Source organism: Lichenostomus cassidix, chromosome 10, assembly GCF_008360975.1.
Source record: "Lichenostomus cassidix isolate B80296 chromosome 10, HeHo_3.0, whole genome shotgun sequence".
In the NCBI taxonomy this organism is placed as follows: domain Eukaryota; kingdom Metazoa; phylum Chordata; class Aves; order Passeriformes; family Meliphagidae; genus Lichenostomus; species Lichenostomus cassidix.
This window is the reverse complement of record NC_139491.1, coordinates 19,924,686-19,946,538: the sequence shown is the minus strand read 5'-3', so window position 1 is coordinate 19,946,538 and position 21,853 is coordinate 19,924,686. Positions and strand designations below refer to the sequence as shown.

Below are 21,853 nucleotides of genomic sequence, written 5' to 3'. Positions count from 1 at the left end.
GGGGGATTACAGTCCCCAGGGTTGGGGGATTACACTGACTGTGTCCACCAGACCTATCACCCCCAGCAATCCCCCCACAGTGTCAATGCCCCCAGCAAGGCCTAATGAGGGAGCAGATCAGACAAGGAGCCCAACCAGGCTGAGCTGTGGGAATAAGTGGAATAATAGACCTTGGGATGCTAAACAGCCCCCCAAGAATACAGGGAGCAAGTTTCCATTTTCCAATAAGAACAGTCTTACAATGCTCACTGGTCCCCTAGCCATGCAAACAGGGATCCCCACAGGACAGGAGTAGGGATGGCCAGTGGATCCCCAGCCATGCCAATCACGATTGCCCCAGAACAGGAGTTGGGATGGCTAGTGAATTCCCAGCCATACCAACGGAGTTTGTCCCAGCATGGGAATGAGCTGAGCACATGTTTTGCCCACTTCTTGTGGCTACAGAAAGTTCCCCAGGGTTATGTCTCATCCCTGTAAAATTCAGCATGGACTTGGGGCCTTCCATCTCTGCCAGGATTAACTTGGCCATGTCTGGAATAAACACGAAATTTGATTTGCAAGCAGTTGGGTCATTTGAGATTTCTCAGTCCTGTCACTGCTGAGCTCACCCTGCAGCCTGGCGAGGCCTAGGTCTGGATAGTCCCCCACAAACCCCTCCAAGTCACCACTCCACACTTTAAGGGACACATCTGGAAGGTCTCAGGTAGCCAGCATTTATTGAGAAAAGTTCAGTACCAGCCCAAGGAAAGAACTGATCTCTCAGTACTAGAATTAACATGACTGTAATCAAACATCAGATTTTCTCCGCAACCTGGTACCTTGTTAGTACCTTGTTCATGGCTCACAAACTCAGCAGGAAGGTTTGATATTCCCAAATAATTATGATTTGTTCACAGTGCTAAAACCTTTGAGTGATGTTGTCCCCTCAGGTCTCATCTGTGCTCCCCTCCATGCCAAAAGCAGCTGTGCTCCCCAACAGCCCCTTCACAGGAGCCACATAAGGACAGGGCTCTCAGCACTCCCAGTTTCCCTGCTTGCAGTGGTCCCACGAGGACCAGCTGGGGGGGGTCACACAGCAGATGTGGTCCCAGCTGGCCTCCAAGTTTCACAAAAACCCCAGGTTCTGAGCTTTGCAAAGAGCGTGGAGAGAATAACACGAATGTGCCTGTGCTACCCATGGAGGGAGGATGGCCAGACTTTGTTCCACAGGCTGTGCAGTCCCTGAGCACCCATGAGGGAAGGTGCCACAGGAAGGGGGGATATTCACATAGTGCTATCTTACATCCAGGGAATCCTTGCCATGCAGGAAATGCTGCAGCCAGGGCAAAGTGGGGTGGGAAGGTAGAGTGCCAGCACCTCCACCCTTTGCTGTGCCACATGCTGGTGACACACTCCCCGACACAGAGATACCTGGCCAGGCTCTCCTGCATGTGGGGTCTGCAGAGAATAGCGACCAACTGTGCAAACCATCATGTCTAACCCAGCATTTTGATTCAAACTATTGGCTGTCCATTTGTAGTTACCTGTCAATGCTCTAATGGTGTATCCCGGTGCCATTCACCCTCATTATGTGTGATTCTCTAATTACAAGCAGCAGGGATGAGGGCTGGACACTGGGACAGCTCAGGGGCGCTGATCAGTGGGGTCACACTTCAGCATGACCTTGACCCCCTCACCCCTCCTGGTGGTCTCAAAGGCCTCCAGAGCCTTCTCCAGGGGAAAACGGTGTGTAACCAAGGGCTTGATGTTGATCCGCTTGGATGCGAGGAGAGCGATGGCCACAGGCCAACTGCAAGGGAAGCGGAGAGAATGGGATGAGAGCAGCCACTAGTTTGGAGTTTAAGGAAAGACCATGGAGCAGCGTGGATAATCACAGTTATTTCCTCAGCCCAGGGAAGTTTTGCCTGCAAAGAATCTTCTGCAGAGGGAATCTCAAGTGACTGGTATGGGAGATTGGACAAGCCAGCTGCTCTGGGCTGTTGAATGCTGAGAAGGCAGGCACTGCTACACAGACGAGCTGGGAGAGTAAGTAAAGACACAAGAAACAAGCAAAAATCGCAGGAAACAACTACTTTGGAAGCCCTGAATGAAAACCAAAACTGCCGTGCTTTGCTCTCCTCTCGCCTGGCCTCCTTGCCTCCGCATTGACCATGGTGGAGCTCAAACTCATAGACTCAGTGCAGGGAGAAAAAAGGAAAAGACTCAGTCAGCTCCCAGCCTCTTCTCTAGCACAGACTCTCTCAAATGGATTGCCTTGTCACTCCATTTAGAATCACAGAATCACTGAGGTTGAAAAAGACCTCCAAGATCATCAAGTCCAACTATGAATGTGCCAAGTTAGAGCAATAGGGATACAAAGGGAGGCAGCAGCTGATCTAGTTCCCAAACTGCCTACATAATAATACTTCTCATTGTAAGAAGGACCTTGCCAATATCCCATAAATCCTTTCTGAAGATCTACAGATTAAGCAAAGGTACTTGCTCCACTAGCAAGAAAGTAAAGCTCTGAAGAATTTTAACTTGGAGACACATCAGCCCCACCCCGCCCCGAGACTCACGTGTTGCAGTAGCGGAATATCCCGCGGATATCCACCTCCCGCACAGCAGCATTCACGATGGGCACTGTCACCATCTCAGGCCCCAGCCCCACCAGCACCAAGGTCCCACCAGAACGAGTGGCCTGGAAAGCAAACACACTACCAGGTTACACTTGTAACACAGTTATAGGAGAACATAGTTGCAGAAGCCTGTGCAGAGCCAGTTAAAAATAAAGCCACCCTTTGTGGCTGCAATGGACTACCTGAGGCACAGTAGAGAAGCCAGGGAGAGGCAGGATGAAATTGAGCACTATGGGAGTGAAATAGCTCGTTCACTGCAGCCCCCCAGAAAAAACGACCAACACCATCACTGGTCTGCCTTGGGAAGAAGAGGTACTCACATAAATTCCAGCCTGGATACAGGTTTGCACTCCTGTGCACTCCACAGTTATCTCAGGCATGCTGCCAAGCACACTTTCCACTTTGGAGGCCACCTCCTGCGGGGTCTCATTCTTCACCTGAATGGTGAAATCTGCCCCCACCTCCTTGGCTTTTTGCAGGCGAGAGGCAGATAAATCTGTAGAAAGAAAAGTGAGTCAAGAACTGGAGCATTACATGAAAGGGGAGGAAGAACCTGAACCTGGCATCTGCTCCCTGCATGCGTGCACAGGGTAGTGCACAACCAGTAGAGGTGATGGCTTACTCCTTGGCAGGCAGAGAGTGATCATAAAATCCTGGAATGGTTTGAGTTGAAAGGGACTAAAGCTCATCCCATTTCGTTCCCTGCCATGGGCAGGGACACCTTCCACTAGACAAGGTTGCTCTGTCCAGCCTCGAACTCTTCCAGAGATGGGGCTGCTCTGGACAACCTGTGCCAGGGCCTCATCAAACACACAGGGAAGAATTTCTTCCCAATATCCCATCTAACCCTGCCCTCTGGCAGTGGGAAGCCATTCTCCCTTGTTCTGTCCCTCAAGGCCCTTATTCCAAGTCCCTCTCCAGCTCTCATGGAGTCCCTTTAGGCACTGGAAGGGGCTCTAAGGTCTCCCTGGAGCCTTCTCCAGGTGAACACCCCCAGCTCTTCCAGCCTGGCTCCAGAGCAGAGGGGCTCCAGCTCTCCCCCTTTATTATCTTCATGTCCCTTCTTTGCACCTGCTTCAACAGGCCTACATCTTTCTTGCGCTAGGGACTCCAGATGATGATAATGACAAACAAATATAAACACCCTCAGCTGCAGAAGAGGCTGATGCACAAACCCATAAATGAAACCCATACGTTGCAGAACAATGTCCAAGTGAAGGAACAGTCACCACCTCTAGACTGCACAAGTGTCTTCTTGGCCTTCTAAGGCCATCAGTTCGTAGATCGCCCAATTTCTCTTTGGTACTGCAGGAACACTGAGAGTGTGTCAAGACAAACCAGAGGGCCAAGCTTAACTCCAAAGCATGCTGGAGAGATGCTGCAGGAAGGAACCAGATCAGGAACAACTGTGGCCAAGATTGGTTGTCCTGGTTGCTGACCCAACATAGCAAAGCGGAGGAACCTCAGCGCAGGCAAAGGCAAAAGGCAGCAGGAGTCCAGGATGGACAGGGCACCTACTCCAGTGTCAGCTGTGTACTACCTAATGCTGCCTCTGGCTGTGGCTGCACTGCCCAGTGTCTCTCTGGCAATGACTCTTTGATGAAGCAGCTTCACTAATTCCCACAGGACCTCATCCTCTGGTGAGAATGGACTGTAAGAAACCCCATTGCACACACTCAGCGAGTTAGCCTAGGGATGAGTCTACAGTGAGGCAAAACCCCACCACTCTTGTATTTTCCCTCCTTGGCTTTCCACATTATTTACTCCCACCCTCAAGGACACCTCTCGAAGGGCACAATCCACAGGCAAGGTTGCTCTGACCCTGCTCCTTGATGGCCCAGAAATCACCTGGCTATGGACAGCTACAAGAATTTTTTCCAACAGGAGACAACAGGCTTGGACAATCAGTAATGTGGCCATTTCACGTGTAACAGTACCAGATGAGAACAGACCATGAGCTCTCCGAGGGCTTTCTCAAGGAACCCTCAGCAGGTGCTTTCACCTGAGCAAACTGCAGAACGCATTAGTTGTCAACGCTTAGTGCGTCCCTGCTGTCACAGATCTGTCTTTTTCTTCCACCCTCCTTGTAGCAGCTCTAGAGGCTGCTGAGCATCTCTCAGACAGTTTCTGTCACAGATGAATGAGCAGGCAAGCCCATAAAGAAAAAAGGGAGTGGATCTGGTAATAGGGTGGACCTGAGACACCCTATTAACACAGAGCAACAAAGCTGGTAATGATAAGCATCTGTGAGGGCATGGGTGTACTCCTGTACTCTGTCCTGAGGGATTTTGTCAAGGCTGTAAATATCTCCTGAAGATGCACAGGGTGGTTTGTACCACAGAGCAACCTGCCCTGCTGGGTAGCTACGCTGCCTCTTCCACGTCCCCTGGAAGAAAATCCACGTATCCTCCTCCAGGCACCACTGGTGACCAGACCACCTCTGGTCTGTGAGATACCATCTGGAGATACAGAGGTGGACCGCTGAGAAGAAGAGTGGCATTTCCCAGGAATAAATCACCTCTTTTCCCTGCACTAAAGCAGTGGTCTATAGGGGTGTGCATGCTAGCACTGGAAAAGATGTAACAGCCAAAATTCCCTAGAGAGCAAGAAACCCACCAGGAACCCCTGAAGAAGCACTCCAAAGAAAACAAGGACCCAAACAAACAGAAATACCCACAGGGTAGTAGACCCCCGGAAAAAGAAATAAAAAGCAAAGGAAAGGAGACCACAGCAGAAAAAAAAAATTACATAGACCAAAAACAGAAAAGAAAAAAAAAATAAAGGTGGCAAGAAGTGTAAATGAGAAGCAGAGCAATGAAGTACAGGTTCTAAAACAAACCAGCAGCTGATGGCAATAATGTATGACATGGTAATTGTCTTCATTACTTCAGTGCTTAAGGGAAAGTTTCCTTTTGTAAAAGGTTGCAATTAATAAAGAGGTGTAGAAATATTATGTTGAAGTTGTGGTTTGGGCATTGGTCTGCCATGACAGTGTTTGGTACTGGTGTGTAGTGCTGGTACACAGGTAATGTTCCTCCTTCTTTTCCCTTAGCAGGTTTCCTAGAGAAGAAGTGCTCTAAAGGCTTTGAACTGCAAGACAGGCTGGCAGTGAGGTATGTGCACTCATACAGTGTCCTGTTATATGCAGGCAATATTTATTATCAAAATTATAAGGTTCTTTAAAAAAACGTGTGAGTGAATTAAGGTGCAAAGGAGACCCTATGACAGTCTGTAGTCTGAGTTTCATTTGGTAGTAAATATCAGAGAGAGAGAGAGAGAGAGAAGAAAACAGAGAGAGAAGAGTAGAAAGAGAGGTGGGGGGACAGAAAAGGACAGGGACAAAGCAATATCACCGCTCTGTGGGTCCCAGAGGTCCTGGGCTTGAAGACTCAGAAAACAATGTCTTTGCTAGAGGCACACACAGCAAAGAGGAAAACACCCCTCTCACCAGGGCACAGTCTTCAGAGAAGTCAGAGATGGGGTGGGGTGAAAGTATTGAGGGAAGAGGAGTAAGATAAGGCCAGTAAATATCGAGGGAAGAGGAGTAAGATAAGGTCAGTTCTCCAACACGAGCTGCTCTGACTCAGCCACAGTCCTGGGAGCAAGCCAGGCCAGAGGCTCTACCCTGCCCAACCCACAGAGAAAATGATGGCACTCACTAGCAGGGCAGGGGATGGACAGGCACTCACTGGCAAGGCAGGTGATGGACAAGCCCCCACAGGCAGCTGGAAGAGTTGGGATGCCAAGTGTGGGCACACCCACCAAGCTGAGCACCCAGGAGAGCTGTGGACAGTGTTTTGAGAAGGAGTAAAAATGGGTAATAAAATGCAGACAAAAGAGGAAAAGCCAAGGCTGAAGAGAAAGGGCAGCTCAACATGGGCTTGTTCCTGTGGCTGCAGGAGTCACATCTGTCCCTCCCAAGCTCTGGGCATTAGGCTCCAGGCCATGTGTGGGGTCATGCTCGACCCCAGCTGAGCTACACTCAGACACCTCCCATGCACCAAGAGCATGGCCAGGGGCTTTTTGAGGCACTTCAAGTGCTATGAAACACTTCTGCCCAGCATGGTTAGTGTCTCCCAAATCTCAGTGTATTGCAAGGAACCCACAGGGGCTCAACAGTGCTCTCAGCAATGACTAAATGCCTGTGAAGTTAGGTCTCACAACACCAGCTCAAAGCAGAAACAGCTGGATTCTGCCATTTTTAGCATCTGCTCAGTCACTAATATATTTTAAATTATAAAGATATATTATATATATGTATAATATATATAAATAGGTAAAGTATTATATAAATTATATTCTGTGTTTTACATATTTTATATATTTTACATATTTTATACTGTCTCTCTGTCAGAAATAATCCACAGGTAGTGTCCCAGAGTAACAGGGCAGGTAGTGCATTTCAAAGTGGTCACAAAAATCACTCTCAAGCAGCAAAAGACCCTACGCCTTTCCTGTAGCTGGCCTCTGGTTTGCTGGGAAGGAAGCCCTGGGCTGGGAAGCAAGCCCTGGGTCCAAGCAGCACATACAATGCAACAGCAACACTGTCAGGCCAGGGCTGCGATAAGATCTCAGTACACCTGAATCACCATGAAGATCTTACTGAAGGAGACAGATCTGCAGGTCACTGTTCAGAGCTCCAGACACTTGTGAGTCTTGTGAAGGATCAAGTCATTTGGTCTTTAAACCTTACAGTGGCTGAACTCCACACAGCTCTTGGGAAACTGGTCAATTATACAATTAAAGGCTTGCATCTTGCCTCTAGTCAGAAATTTGTTTTCACTTCCTGGCCACAGGAGCTAATTAAAGCTTTGGCTGCCAGAATAAGAACAGCCCTGTGTCTCTGCTTCCACAGAAGTTATCAAATTACCCTTAAGCTCCTCATGATGGTTTATGAACCAACTTAACAGGAAAACAAATACTCTTGATTATTCGCAGATTTTCTGTGTTGATCTTCTTTCTCAAAGGAGTTGAATTCTCCACAGTTACCCCCTCCCATAACATTGTTCCAGGATTTCTGGAGACATCAACACCCAGAACTTTGGATTCAGATAGAACATGGGGAATAATTTCCCTTAAGTAGGAATTACTAAGTGCACCTTTAGTGACAGCAAAGCAAGACAACCCAACATGAATGCTTAAACTGTCCCCTCACTTGCTGGGGAGGAAAGCTGACCTTTCACATGTATCTAAGGAGAAAAGCAGCTTTTTAGAGCAACAGCAAGGCAGAAGAACAGGGGGAGGTTGTCCATAAATATTAATCACACCCACTCAGGAGTGGAGTGGAGAAAGACATAGACCATTGGGAAGAGTAAATGAGGACCCATGAAACAAACTGATCTTCTCATCCAACTGAGTGCATTAAATACATCAAACACTCCAGGTGAGCCAAAGACAGAAGCTGTAGGAGGTGAGTTCTTGTGAAAAAGCTTTTCTAAATATTTCTATACCTGTGAGCAGTCAAAACAAACACAAATATTTAAAGCTGTAAGTGCTACACAGACAAAGCTCCTCACAGACAAACATATGATAAAAACTCGGGTCAATTAATTCAAATAATCTGGTAGCAAAGTACAAGAGGGCCTCTGTGGGCAGACAGGCGCCTCACAGGTGCTGGCTCCTAAAGCTGACACAAAAAGCAATTCCCTAAGACGGTCAGCAAAATCCCCAGTGGCAACGATCCAAACCAAACCCATTCCTCAGCTCATGTCACACACAAATATTTGACTTGGGACAGCACCTTCATGGGTGTCTCTGAGTACCTCAGCCAAATCCCTCTCATGTGGAAGACATCTACGAGTCAGAATCAGTACCTAGGCCAGCATGTAAAGATAAGAATGGGTAATTCCATGTATCCAAGCTTGCTGATACAAAAAAGGCACCAGGAACCTCCTGTGGCCCAGCACAGCCAGATCAGCTTGCCCAAGGTCCCCAACAGCAGCAGCTCCTGGTACTATAGGGAAAATACACGCAGACTGCAGCAGGAATGGGGGACAGGCTCAGACAGCTGCCTCAGCCCAACCAACCCCTGCCAGTGCACCAAGCTTTCCCCACCCAGGGAGCGGGTCACCCCCAGCCCCTGTACCAACCCAGCTGGGCACAAGGTTCCTCGTGCGTGATTCAGGAGGCAGAGCTGTTTTTCCTGCTACAGCAAACATCATCCTCAAATGACAAAACTTCACAAAATCTGAGGTGTGGACTGATCACATCCATCAAGCACACACACCTGTAGGGTGAGGCCAGCAGAGCTAAAAATGCCCTAGACTTGGCAGCAAAAGGATTAAGGGAGGAGAAGGCAATAATGCGCCTTGCGTTTTGACCTGAGCTACTACTGAAGGATGTTTCCGTGAAGGCTAGAGGGTGGGACCTGAATTTTATCTCTTGACCCAAAGATGGAAACACAGTAATGGAGAGGTCAAAAATACACCTGGCTCAAAGTATGGTAGGTGAGTATTAACCTTCTGAGAGGTCCAGATCCTTTAGGGCTCTGACATTAAAAAAAAATGTGCAAATTTGCAACAAACTGTGCTCAATGTCCAGTGGCACCTCTAACTGCTCCTCCTGGCCATCACCACTCAAAAAGGTCAAAGAGTCACAGTGGGAGCTGGAAGCATCACAGGTGGAAATTTCAACCAGAGAGCATGCAGAGATTACTCCAGCTTTCCATCCTTCTGGGCAAGCTAGAGAGAGAAAGCCTGAACCTTGGAGGAGAGGTGCAGGGAGCTGCGCTAGGTTAGCATGGCAAAAAAAGGTGGGAATGGAATGGCTCTCTCAAGAAACAACCTGAAGGGCAGCTGCAAAGGTGATAAAGATTCATTTCAGATCTTGCCTAAAGGGGAAATCTCCGCAAGTTAGTTTGTGAGTGGACCCTAGAAAAAGCTTCATCATTAAAAGGTGCAAACCTGGAGAAGATATCTAGAAAAGTGGGATCTCTTACCACAGAGGGTTTCCAGACACAGCTGGACAAGAACATTCCTGGAAGCAGCAGCTGGACTAGAAACGCCCAGGATACAGTTATGCAAGGAAAGTGCATTTCTGAAATGCAAGGACCCTGAAAAGGCTATTTCAGTCACTGAGGATAACTGGTGGAAAATGAAGCCCCCAGCAGGAGCAAAGAGAAGGCCAGAGAAAGATAAGTGGAGAAGCACAGTGTGGCTGCACACAACAAAAAGCATGCAAACACTGTCCAGGCCATCACCCAGCACTACCAGAGGACGAAATACCCTACTAAGATCAAACCTCCAAGAAAAGCCCTGAAGGGATATTAAAATACACTGTGTTGCCTAGACCCCTAGTGGTCTAGGGGAACACTAGAAGCAGATATAATCAAGGCCTAAGATTTAAGCACTATAGGGAACACAAAACCTGATTCTCAAGACTTGATCTATGAGCCAAAGGCAAACCACAAAATTAAGAGCCCAAAATTATGGGGGTAAAAACCCAAGTAAACAGCCAGTCACCAGAGGCACCAAGAGCAAGTGGAAGTTCTGGAACTCAGAACTGACATACAGATACATTGCCTCTTCTCAAAAGACCTGCACAAAGTCTGAATAAGGTCTCCAGGCTTCATCCACGGATAACTCATTAGCCTCTTTATTCTGGATTGTTCTCCTTGAAGCACTGTAGCTACTCCATCCACACAACCTGTCTTTGCTGGGCAGCAGAAGCTACAAGGCTAGTCCGCTAACCTCACAGAAAGATTGTAACTGCGTCTTCTCAGAGATCCTAATTAGGGCAGAGATTAAAGTCTTGTCCCAGGGAATAAGATGTTTGATAGGATTCCCTCCAGACAGGCACTTGCTACTACTCCAGTCACAGCCAGACTTTCCATTGTGCCTGGGCTGCCTTCCCCAGCAGTTACCTTGAAGGAGTAGTCTGGAACTAGTCAAAGTGCTGGAGCGTGTGCAGAGAAGGGAACAGAGCTGGGGAAGGGGCTGGAGCACTACGAGAGGCTGAGGGAGCTGGAGGGGGATTTGGCCTGGAGAAAAGGGGGTTCACAGGGGACCTTCTCACTCGCCACAACTCCCTGACAGAAGGGTATAGCCAGGTGGGGGTTGGGCTCTGCTCCCACGGAACAAGAGACAGGATGAGACGAAATGGTCTCAATCTGCGCCAAAGGAGGTTCAGGTTGGATATTAGGGAAAAATTTCCTCCCTGAAAGGGTGGTCAGGTACTGGAACAGGCTATCCAGGAAAGTGGTGGAATCACCATCTCTGGAATTGTTCAAAAAATATTTGGATGTGGCACTTATGGACATGGTTGGGCTTGGCAGTGCTGGGTTAATGGCTGGACTCAATCTAAGAGGTTTTTTCCAACCCTAATGATTCTATGATTCTGTATGGTGGGAAACAGGCACATTCTGAAAGGGCTCAAAGGACTTACCTGTAACTACCACAGCTGCTGCACCCATCATCTTAGCAACAATTACATTAACTAGGCCAATTGGTCCTGTGTATAAAGGAGAGAAAGAGAACATGTACCACTGCCAGGAAGCATCACCCCGCCTCTGAACATGCCCAGAGCTCAGCATGTTCCTGGCCAAATGAGGCTCTGGCAGCCCCAATGTCCCCCTCGGCACCTCCGTGGGCTCTGCCATGACCCACCCTTACAGCAGAGCCCAGAAGCAGAGCCTGAGCCTGTCCATCCTCTCCCAGGAGGCAGGAAACCCAAGGACTGACTATGATCACTGTACCAGAGCCAGACACAAAGACTTTGCTTCCCAGAGTGACTCCCGCTCTTTGGCAGGCATGGATTCCCACTGACAGGGGCTCAATAAGCGCTCCTTCTTCAAAGGTGACATTATCTGGAAGCCTGCAAGAATGGGACACAAGAAAAAGTAATCAATTACATTATTACTAAATTATAATTACTTAGTTTATCAGGAAAGCCATGATACTTGAAGACCAAACATAGATATAAACCACAGAGGCAAACACAGTCACCCTTGGTCAGAGAAATGCTGGGCTGAAACGTGCTTCAAGAGGTTTCATTGCTTCTTTTCCTCCTCTGAAGCAGCATCAAGTGTACCTGAAACATTTATCAGTGAGGTTTGCCCAAGCACCACACACAGGGACCCACAAACTTCCTCACATCAACTCTCCAGTACTTGGTGAGTCAACCCAAGGACTCCTTTGCCACTCATTCCCTTTGGAATAAATGCCCTACTTGCATATGTACCACCCTGAAGCTGCCCTATGGCTCACCCACCTGTGAGCTCCCAGACCACTCACCAGGGTTGAATCAGCTTTTAGAAAACATCTCACTGCCAAAGGCGATGCCACCAGGAAAGACAGTCAGATCCAGGTCTCCCTGTAACACCTAGGATCTCTTCCCCTGATGCACCAACTGTTTTAACCCATGGACTGGTCCCAGCACGCAGCCTCCCAGCAGTCAGGGACTATGTGTGCAGTAGGTATCAAACACATTTTGGACAGAAAGAGCACCATAATGCAGCCAACATAAGTAATGGAAAAAAGCAGAGGAATTGAAATCCTTCTGAACTGATGGAAGAAATAAATCCCAGCCTCACAACGCTGTCCACCAGTGAGCCACCAGTGTGGGCTCTCACACAGCTCTGGGAGCTGTGTCTGCCAGGAGAGTCTTTGTGACAGCACTGGGAAGTTCAAGGTCAGATTTCAGCCAGGCCAACGTAAAGCCAAAGAAATGGAAATTATGGTTGTGGGAAGACAGCTTAATATATCTGCATGTGCCTTATTTCCAGGGTGCTTTAAAGGTCTGAATCCAAGAGTTCAGTTGTCACAGAGTTTGGCATCACATTTGCTACTGCTGGGACAAGGCACTGCCCTGTCAATGGGGAGGGCAGCTTCACAGCAGGATCCCACCTCCGTCAAGTTACTCAGAGCACCCAACATGGAGTCTGTCCAGCAGCAGGACACAACGTAACTGGCTAAATGTACAAGAGCTCACCGACCTCAACCATCATCTGTTCTTAGCAAATCTGCACTGACAGAATGACTGCATGCCAGGGAATCTGCTCTACATGAGCCAGCCGCAGCACTGATTATCTGAAATTGGGAGCACCACATCCAGGCTTTGCAACCCAAGGCAATAAAATAAATAAACTAAAAATAAAATAAAATATACAGCCAAAGTTATATTTTCTCAAATTGGAGAAAAAAAGCAAAAGCTTGGAAGAAGCCAGCTACAAACCAGCCGCTTCCTCTCAAGCAAAAACTTGTGATGTTGTCAGAAAATGTTATTTTGATACACAGGAAATCAATGACAGTGGGTCTGGACAGTGAGATGTTACTCCCATCCAGAACAGCACCTCATCCTACAGCAGCTGCTTGGGATCTGCTTTGAAAGCTTCCTGCCTGAGGACTCTCAGGAGAAGAGCAGTCAAATGCCTCCTTCTGACTGATGTGATCCTGAACGCTTCCCCTGCAGACATCAAAGATCAATCTCAAGGACACTCCTGCTCATGGAACTACCAGCTACATACACACTGAAACAGAACAAGCTCCACAGGTAGCGCAGCCTCAGGGGGGCGCTACTTGGGCTATTTTTAACTCCTGGTTGAAGCCACTTAAGTGGGCATGTAACATTGCACCGGGTTTTTTCCAGGTCTTAAGAGTATTAGAGACCCTGGCATTGGCTGCCCAGAGAAGATGTGGCTGTCCCATCCCTGGAAGTGCTCAAGGACAGGCTGAATGGGGCTTGGAGGAGCCTGGTTTAATGGAAGGTGTCTGTGCCCATGGTAGGGGGTGGAATGGGTGAGCTTTAAGGTCCCTCCCAAACCAAACCCTTTTGGGATTCTACTATTTGCCACAGTGTTTAAGCACAGATTTGCTTCTAAGCAAATGTGTCAGTGCTGCCACAATTAATAACATAGTCAAGTTTGCTGAACTAGACATGAAAACAGATGTGTAATGCTGGCAGCTTAGTGGGGACACTCAGAGTCACATGAAAAAACATCTCAGCAGGGCCACTGCTTTCTGTTCCCGCTCTGCTGGAAGTGGGACAGAGAGAAGTGTCAGCAGTCATGCTGGTGTTTTCTGAAAAGCAGGAGCAAAACTCAGCTCAAAGAACCAGACAAAGACCTTCAGGCACCAGCCTAAGAAGGCAAGGATATAAAAAGACACGGGAAAGAAACCAGCAGCAGGGAACAAATGGGAAAAGGAAAATAATTAAAGGGTAAACCAGTGGTGACATTCCAGGAGACATGCAAGACATGTTTATGTCTGGCACTGAAGAGGATAAACTACGTCTGCCTGACAAACCCTTTGCAAAGTGGCGACCATCCAAGCTTAGGCATGTTATTTATGGAACAAAAAGCAATAAAACCTGTTGGGATCACATAAAGAGTACTCTAAAGGGCCAAGAGGTGATTGCTGCAGCTAATCTCCCCCCAGGAGGTGTATATTTCTCTGCGGAGGGAGCAGGGACTAACTTGTAGCAGTAGCTTGCATTGTGCTTGTAGAAGCGGCAGAGGTTCCCGTCGTCAGGGGGTGTTGCACAGAAGAAGATGGTCGGGGATAGGTTGTAGCGGCCAGTTTTGCAGAACTCATCCATTTCCCTCGGGACACCTGGCTCAATGGCCACACGGTCACCTGCCAGAGTGAAAGCAGACGGAGTGGGTCAGGGACAGGTTGGCACATAGGTAGGAGTAGCACCAAAAAACACAGAAACCCTGGTATCATAGAGAAAGGACGGACATGCGGAAGGTCTTGCTGCACACACCAGGCTGGTTCCCAATGCTCCCTCCCCTGCAGCCTCATCCCCAAGATCTTCCCAGGTACTTGAAAAGAGATGGTGTTTCAGAGGCACAGGCACAGATGGAAGCTCAGCCACACACACACCTCCCTCCAGCTGCCTTGCCCCAACCTCACCAGATGAAAGGGCAGCTCCCAGACAATCACACCATGACCAGGTATTTTGCTGTACCTGTAGTAATCAGAAGAGGAAATACTGAGGATGGAGCAGGTGAGCTCAGCTGGCCACCATGCAGCCAGCTGGAAAGCGCTGTTCCTTGGGAACCATAGAATCATGGAGGGATTTGTGTTGGAAGGGACGTTAAAACTCAGCTTGTTCCACCCCTGCTGTGGGCAGGGACAACTTCCACTAGACTGGGTAGTTCCAAGCCCTGTCCAACCCGGCACTGAACACTTCCAGGAATGGGGCAGCCACAACTTCTTCCAGGCAACCTGTGGCAGGGCCTCACCACCCTCACAGGGAAGGAAGCTTATGGTGCAGAACACCTAGGAGCCTGGCAGGATTTATCTGGGAACAGAGACAGCTTGGTGCTGGAAGGACATTTGCTGCAGGACAAAGAGCAATTATTTAATTGCAGTCACCAAGCAGGATGGACTAGAGAAAACAGTGTGAGCACAGAACAACTTGCAAGTACACAAGAACACAAAGCAGCACATTTACTTGGCAGAGGAAGCCAATAAGAGCCAAACCTCACAGCAAAGCTCTCCACCAACAAGCTTTCAGGCAGACATGGGAATAAGCAGAAGGATGGAAGTAAAGAGCCATCTAGGCCACTGCATCCCCTGAGCTGGCCAACAATGGGTGTCTGACAGGACAGAGGCAGGAAAAGCACATGCTGAACACTCTACCAGCCTCCCATTATACTCACCTGTGAGGCCTTCCAAGTTGCAGGTGGTTTGTTTGTATTTAGTAAGACTCAACAACTTCTCCTCCTTCCACCATGTGAACTATATGGTCTGCTGCATCTCAGGTGAATGCTGCAGCTCACTGTGCCTTGCTCTGGTGCTGGAGCAACCAGAGAACGGGCAATCTGTTCTCCCAGCCCTCCACAAGCTGTCTCTCCAGCTCCCAGCTCAAGTTCCTGACTTAGGCATTTGTCAAAGATGCTGCCCCACATCTCATTATCTCCTTGTCCTCCTCTGAAACTTTCTCACTTATGTTTAATATTCTTTTGGAAAGGAGGAGACCAGAACTGCATGCAGAGATCCAGATGTGCACTGACTCCCTCTGAGTCTCTGTCCCCTTCCTAACAGTGATTTGCATTTTCACCACTGCTGAGCCAATGCTCCCATGCACAGTGTCAGAACCAAACGTCTCACCCTTCAGCAGTGATGGTCAGCACAACATTTTAGATATAAAGCTGATTTTGTTTCTTCTGTCGTGGACATCACTTTGTGTTTGCCTGCATTGGATCTCACCTGCACTTTACTGGCATGCCTCAGTTCTCTCTGTAACTCTTGCTGGCTATCCCCCACATCCTCTCCACCCTGCCTAAGCCGGTCTCATCAGCAAACTTTTCAAAATTCCCTGTTCACTTCATTTTCTAGGACATTCATGTGCACAGCGAGCTGTGGAGGTCCCACTACAGAGCCTGGAGCAGTTGCTCCAGTGACCTCTGCACTGCCAGGATGCCATTTGCTCCTTCAAGAACACACACACAGAAGACACACTCACAGCAGGTCACTGGCAAGAGCTACAGATGTGGCATCTGAAGCTTTATCAAGCTTCCTTAAAAAGCACCTTGTACCAGCACACACTCTGCTCTGCATTAAAATATAGCCAGACCAGCTCAAGACATCCCAGGATAAAGCTACCTAAGGAATAGCATATACTAGTGGCCAAGCTGGGTGACTAATAGCAGTGCTCTCCTTTTTGAAGGAGAAGGTCACACTGTGAGTTCAGAACCTCAGATAAATTTATGTGACAGAAAAAAATGCAGGCCGTTATCAGCACATTCTCAGGAACTGATTAGGAGGAAAACAAACAGTTTTGATTCCAGATACCTGGTTTCAGATGAGTCACCCCTGAGCCCACTTTGACAACAGTCCCAGAAGCTTCATGTCCCAAAACCATGGGATCCTTGACAACAAAATCCCCAATTCGACCATGCTGCCAGTAGTGAACGTCAGAGCCGCAGATCCCAACAGAATGCATGCGCAGGAGGACCTCTGCCAGAAAAGGAGGGAAAGTTCCTTGTAGAGAAATTGACCTTCTTCGGCACCGTGAGAGCAGCACACGGGCTGTCCCTGGGCCCCAGAGCAAAGGCCAAGCCATTATCAACACATCCAAATTTGCTGGCATTCAATCAACACACCAGAATTGTGTCTGCATGTATTAGAGGAGTGCATGTATTCATGAACCATGTGCTTAAATGCAAAACTGTGCAATGATTCACAAAGTAAGACAATAAAATAATTAAAATAGGGTAAGACAAAAGCTAATGTCAGTTAAAAATATGGTCAACAAAATAATACAATTTAAGAGGGACATTATTATTGCTGGAGCAGGAATAAAATAGCAAGTCCATTTAATTTTTCCTTCTCCCTAAGCTATGATTTCAGCCCTGGAGAGTTAGTGAATCAAATTTCTATCAGCCCATCCTATTAATGTTTAGTCCTGCATAAGATCATCAACGCCCAAGAGACATTTACTGTGACATACACAAACTGATGTAACAGGAAGCAAAAAAAGCCAGATAAAGGGATTTATCTGTGACTGCTCCAGCTCTTATTTTCAGCTGGAAAAGCAACATCTGTTTCAGCCACACAACCTTTTTTTGGATAATTTTGTACTTCCTCAAAAATATTTTATAATACCAAGGGGCAGCAAAAGAGAATGAGATAACAAAGAGAGAAGTAAAGAAAGCAGACAGTCAGTCATCTGTAGACCTACCATTGTGACCTGGTTCTGGGATCGGACGGTTTTCCTATGGACAAAAGGAAAAAATAACATTTAGCTGCTTTTTCATATCCCTGGGTATATCTGTGGACACTCAGCCCAGGTTAGCTCAGGTCAATCCACAAGCAGATGAGGGTTTTGGTTCTGTCTGCTCCATGGGACACAGCTGTGCCACAGGGAGCCTGCTCCTAAGCTCCCCTCATTTTCCATGCTCAGCGGAGTAACACAGGCAGCTGTAGGAGTGAGCACAGTGCCAGTTTGTAAATCCACTCTCCAAATTATTTTGCAGAAAATTCCCTTACCCTGCCCAGGCAAGAGACACATACTAAATTTCCCTGCATTGGAGCAGCCCCAAGTTTCAGCTGAATCCTTCATCCCACTGGCTGACAAAAAAATCACCATCTGTAACCGGGAAGATTCTGAACCACCTGTTCTGTAAAGCCTTAATATTGCAGTGCTTATATTATTATTTATATAATACAATTTTTTTTTTTTTACTACATAATCGCAGAATAACAGCATCACAGAATGGTTTGGGTTGGAAAGGACCTTAAAGCTCATCTCACTCTACACCCTGCCATGGGCAGGGATACCTTTCCCTAGACCAGGCTGCTCCAAGCCCCATCCTTGAACACTTCCAGGGGTGGGACACCCACAGCTTCTCTAGGCAACCTGTGCCAGGGCCTCACCACCCTGTGCCAGTAATACACAATTTATACATAATATTCGTACATAATAATGTATACATCAAATATACATAATTATTTATAACTGATAACGTATACATTCACCTTCTCTTGTAATTGCCATGGCACGTCTTTATGGGATGAATTATGAAATCAGTTAGAATATCACCTTTCCACCCAAAAGGTCTGCAGGGCTTTTGCCTTCACAGAGCTCCCTCAGCTGCCTCAAAAGTCAAAGGAATAAATTTTTTGGGTTTTACAACATCAGGACTATACAATACCCACCCTGAGGATCATGTGTCTAAGAAAAGCACCCCAGAGCTTTTTTCCCAAAGCTCCCCAGTGCCAACAATAAATGCTTAAAAATTCATTTGCTACCCAAACTTTGAGGAGCACTGTTCTGCATTTTAACTATTTAAATCCCAGCATAGTCCTCAATTCCTACTTTGTACTTTAGCATTCTAAACATCATGAAAAGACAAACTCTGGAAACATGTTCTCATACAACTCAACCAACTGAAATCTTCCATGTTCAGACCTGAATCTGCAATTTTTCTGTGTGGGGGGTTTGTTTTGTTCCACTGAGGACACAGCCCAGAGCATTATTTCTAAAAGGGGTCAATCTAGATGTAACCTCTTCTACAGAAAATGCAATAAGCACAGGATCTGGTGACACATCAGAGGTACAGACCATCTCAGACTGAACAGAACAGTACATGGTTAGAGACAAAGCCAACTTCTAGCTGAAAATGTGTATGTGTGAAAAAAAAACCCAAACCACTTTTTTTTTTCCTCCCCCAGCCACAACAACTGTGCCAAAAAAACCCTGACATCTTGGTGACCAATTCTCCAGCCAGATTTGGAGTGACCGAAGTGGAGAACACCAAAGACATAAATTCTGCTTGTTGTCTGTTGTTCACTGATAAGTTCAGAAATGGTGACTGGTAAAGTAAACACAGCAAATATTTCCTGTGAAAGAAGACATGGAAAGTCAGGCCATGGTACAAGTATAAAATCAATAAATCCTTAATGGGCAGTGAAGAAAAGCCTGTGCAACTACCTAAGGACAAGAGAAGAGTCAACAAAAACAAAGCAAACACATTTTCACACAGCTCAGGGGTCACAGTGACTCTGCCCATGGGAAACATGTCCAAGAATCAAGAAAGGTGTGGGAATTACTGGAAGACGGCGTCACCCAGCTTTGGGTATCAATAACAGATAACAAGTTCAGAGTTCACTGCCGAGACTACTCCTGTGATCAGTAGGTCAATACAGTGATCACCATCCACATAATGAAGAAACTTCAGCAGAGCCCAGGAGGATCACACAAGCTGCTGACAGTGAGGCAGGAGGGCACTGGCAACCAGCTCTAAGGTCTCTAGCAGTACAAATATCCAAGGAAAACTCACACGTCCAGGTATAAACCAGTTTAGAGAAACAGCAACACAGCAACTCAGATGTGATGGAGCCAGTATCCACCTTCACAAGTCTCAGACATATTTCTAAATCACAGGGGTTTGGAAACATGTTCTTGAACTAGAGGGACCACCTCAATCCTCTAGCCATTTTGATTTCTTTTGTTATACAGGCAACATGTAGTAGCCTGTAGATTGTAGTGAAAGTGCAGTTGCGTCAAAGGTGCGTGGGAACCGCCTGGGAGCCACCAGGAGCCGCCCACATGGCACTGCTCAGGCTTTGGCAAGTGTTGCTTGAGCTGCGCAGGAATGGTAAAAAATCAACTGCTTTCCTGGTAATCATCCCCCAAACAAGGCATGCATCCAAGGTCTTTGTGTTCCCGAGAGCCCTCCTGCCAGGACTCTGTGTACAGAAACCTGCCTGCCAGTGTTTGCCCATGGAAATCTTCCTTCCCCCATTTGGCACTGGCCAAACTGGCAAACGTGGATCTTCAGCAGCACAGTGATGAATCAGTAGCCAGGAAGAGACAGCAGCCAGAGAGGCAGAATGAGCCTAAAGTACTAAAAAATTACAAAATAAAAGCCCCCCTTGTCCAGGAGGCTCCTCCAGCACCTGCTTCCCAAAACCTTCTGTCCTGTTGCTCACCTGGGCCCTGCCAGCCCAAAGAAGTAACAACCACCCTCCACCCCGTGTCCCTGGGAGAGCCTATCTCAGCTGTGAAAATGGCTAACTGGAAGGGAATGAGTTTCTGGGGATTCTGGATGTCACGGATAAGAGGTTTTCCACCCAAACGCAGCTGGCAAAGATCTCAACATTATCCCCTCCTGTGTCCCCTAAGGGCATTCTGCAGCTGAAACCTGCCCAAGGTTGGAAAACCAGAAAATGTACACGATAGGATACACAAAGTTGCCAGAAGCAGCTAAAAATAGGCTGTGCTTCTAATAACTGTTGCATTTTCCTACTTGGATGAATAAGTGTATAAATTTATTCCCCTTCTAAAAATGTTGCACCTCCCAGGCACACCGAGGGCTGGTGCCTTTTTCCCGCCCCCCCCACCTCGTCTGGGTCATTCCCTATAATGCCGTGAAGAGCCCGAAGCGGTTACCCCGCAGAGAGCGGATGGGAGGGCCCAGCCACGGGATACCCTCGAATTTGGGACCCCGCTCTCCCCAGGTCACCCCTCCTGCCATGGGGCAGCCGCGGCCCGTCCGCACTGCCAGCCAGGGGTCAGTTCAAGCTCCCCCAGAACCGGGTGGAACCGGGGGTGCCGGACACCCCCAGTGCCGCGGGCTCAACCCCAGGGCCCGTGGGAGCCGCCCCCGCCCAGCCGCTCCCGCCCGGCCCTGGCTCCTCCCGACCGTACCAGGCGCAACTCCCCGGCTCGGTGAACCACCACGGCCACGTTCTGCCCCGGCGTCGCCATGGCTCGGCTCGGCTCGGCTCGGCGCGGTGCGGCCCCGGGTCCAAGGGCCGCCGCCGGGGGGCCGCCCCTGCCCCGGCCCCCGCCCGCCCGCCGGACCCGGCACCGCCCCCCCGGCACCGAGCGGTCACGGCCGGTCGACCCCGGGCACGGCTGCAGCTCCAACTCTAGCGCCAGGCCTAGCTCCAGTTCCAGCCCCGACCCCGGCGCCAGGCCCAGTTCCAGCCCCAGGCCCAGTTCCAGCCCCAGGCCCATCTCTGAGCCCAGGTTCCCCAGCTCCAGGCCACAGCTCCAGCTCCAATTCCAGGCCTCAGCCCCTGCTCCCAGCATCAGCTCCAGCCCCAGCAGCAGACACAGCTCCAGGTCCCAACCCCAGCTCCAGCCCCAGCTCCAAGCTCTGGGTCCAGCCTCAGCTCCAGCTCCAATGCCTGCTCCAGCCCTGGCTCTAGGCCCAGTCTCAGCCTCAGCCCCTGCTCCAGCTCCAATCTCACCCCTGCTCCGGGCACAGCTCCAGACCCAGGTGCTGCTCGAGGCCCAGTCCCAGCCTCAGTCCCGGCTCCAGGCCACGCTGATAAGAACACTGCACCCTGCACTTCGACTAAGTGGTGTGTCGGCTTGCCTGATCGTGGCACTATTTGAATGTAATTATCTGAGCTGAAGAAATAGCTTATTGGGGAAAAAATGGAGATTTCAGGGGTTCTGGGTGGTGGGGAGAAGCAGTTTTCTGCTCAAATGGAATTGATTAACATCTCAAATAGATTGTTCTCTCCAGTGTCATTGAATCATGGAATATCCTGGGCTTTAAGGGATCATCAAGCCCAAGTCCTGGCCCTGCACAGGACACCCCAGCAATCCCACACTGTGCCTGAGAGCACTGTCCAAAAGCTCCTGGAGCTCTGACAGCCTTGGGGCTGTGACCATTCCCTGGGGAGCCTGTTTAGTCCCCAACCACCCTCTGGAGAAGAACCTTTCCCTGATATCTAGCCTAACCCACCCCCAACACAGCTCCAGCTGTTCCCCCGGGTCCTGTCATTGGTCACAAGAGAGAAGAGAATTCTAAGAACATTCTGCAGCTGAAAGCT

At 48.6% G+C, this 21,853-nt stretch overlaps 1 protein-coding gene across 1 annotated transcript; it reads right to left on the bottom strand.

The window, feature by feature from the left end:
* Window positions 1-692: 692 nt before the first annotated feature.
* SORD (sorbitol dehydrogenase) lies at window positions 693-20,872 on the bottom strand. Its single transcript, XM_085071170.1, has 9 exons — window positions 20,715-20,872; window positions 17,244-17,277; window positions 16,355-16,519; window positions 14,029-14,188; window positions 11,311-11,429; window positions 11,001-11,066; window positions 2,939-3,114; window positions 2,559-2,680; window positions 693-1,789 (listed from the first exon to the last, which is right to left on the bottom strand). Exons 1-9 carry the CDS (start codon window positions 20,772-20,774, stop codon window positions 1,624-1,626), a joined length of 1,068 nt encoding a protein of 355 aa, XP_084927296.1. The 5' UTR covers window positions 20,775-20,872; the 3' UTR covers window positions 693-1,623.
* Between the last annotated feature and the right edge of the window lie 981 nt (window positions 20,873-21,853).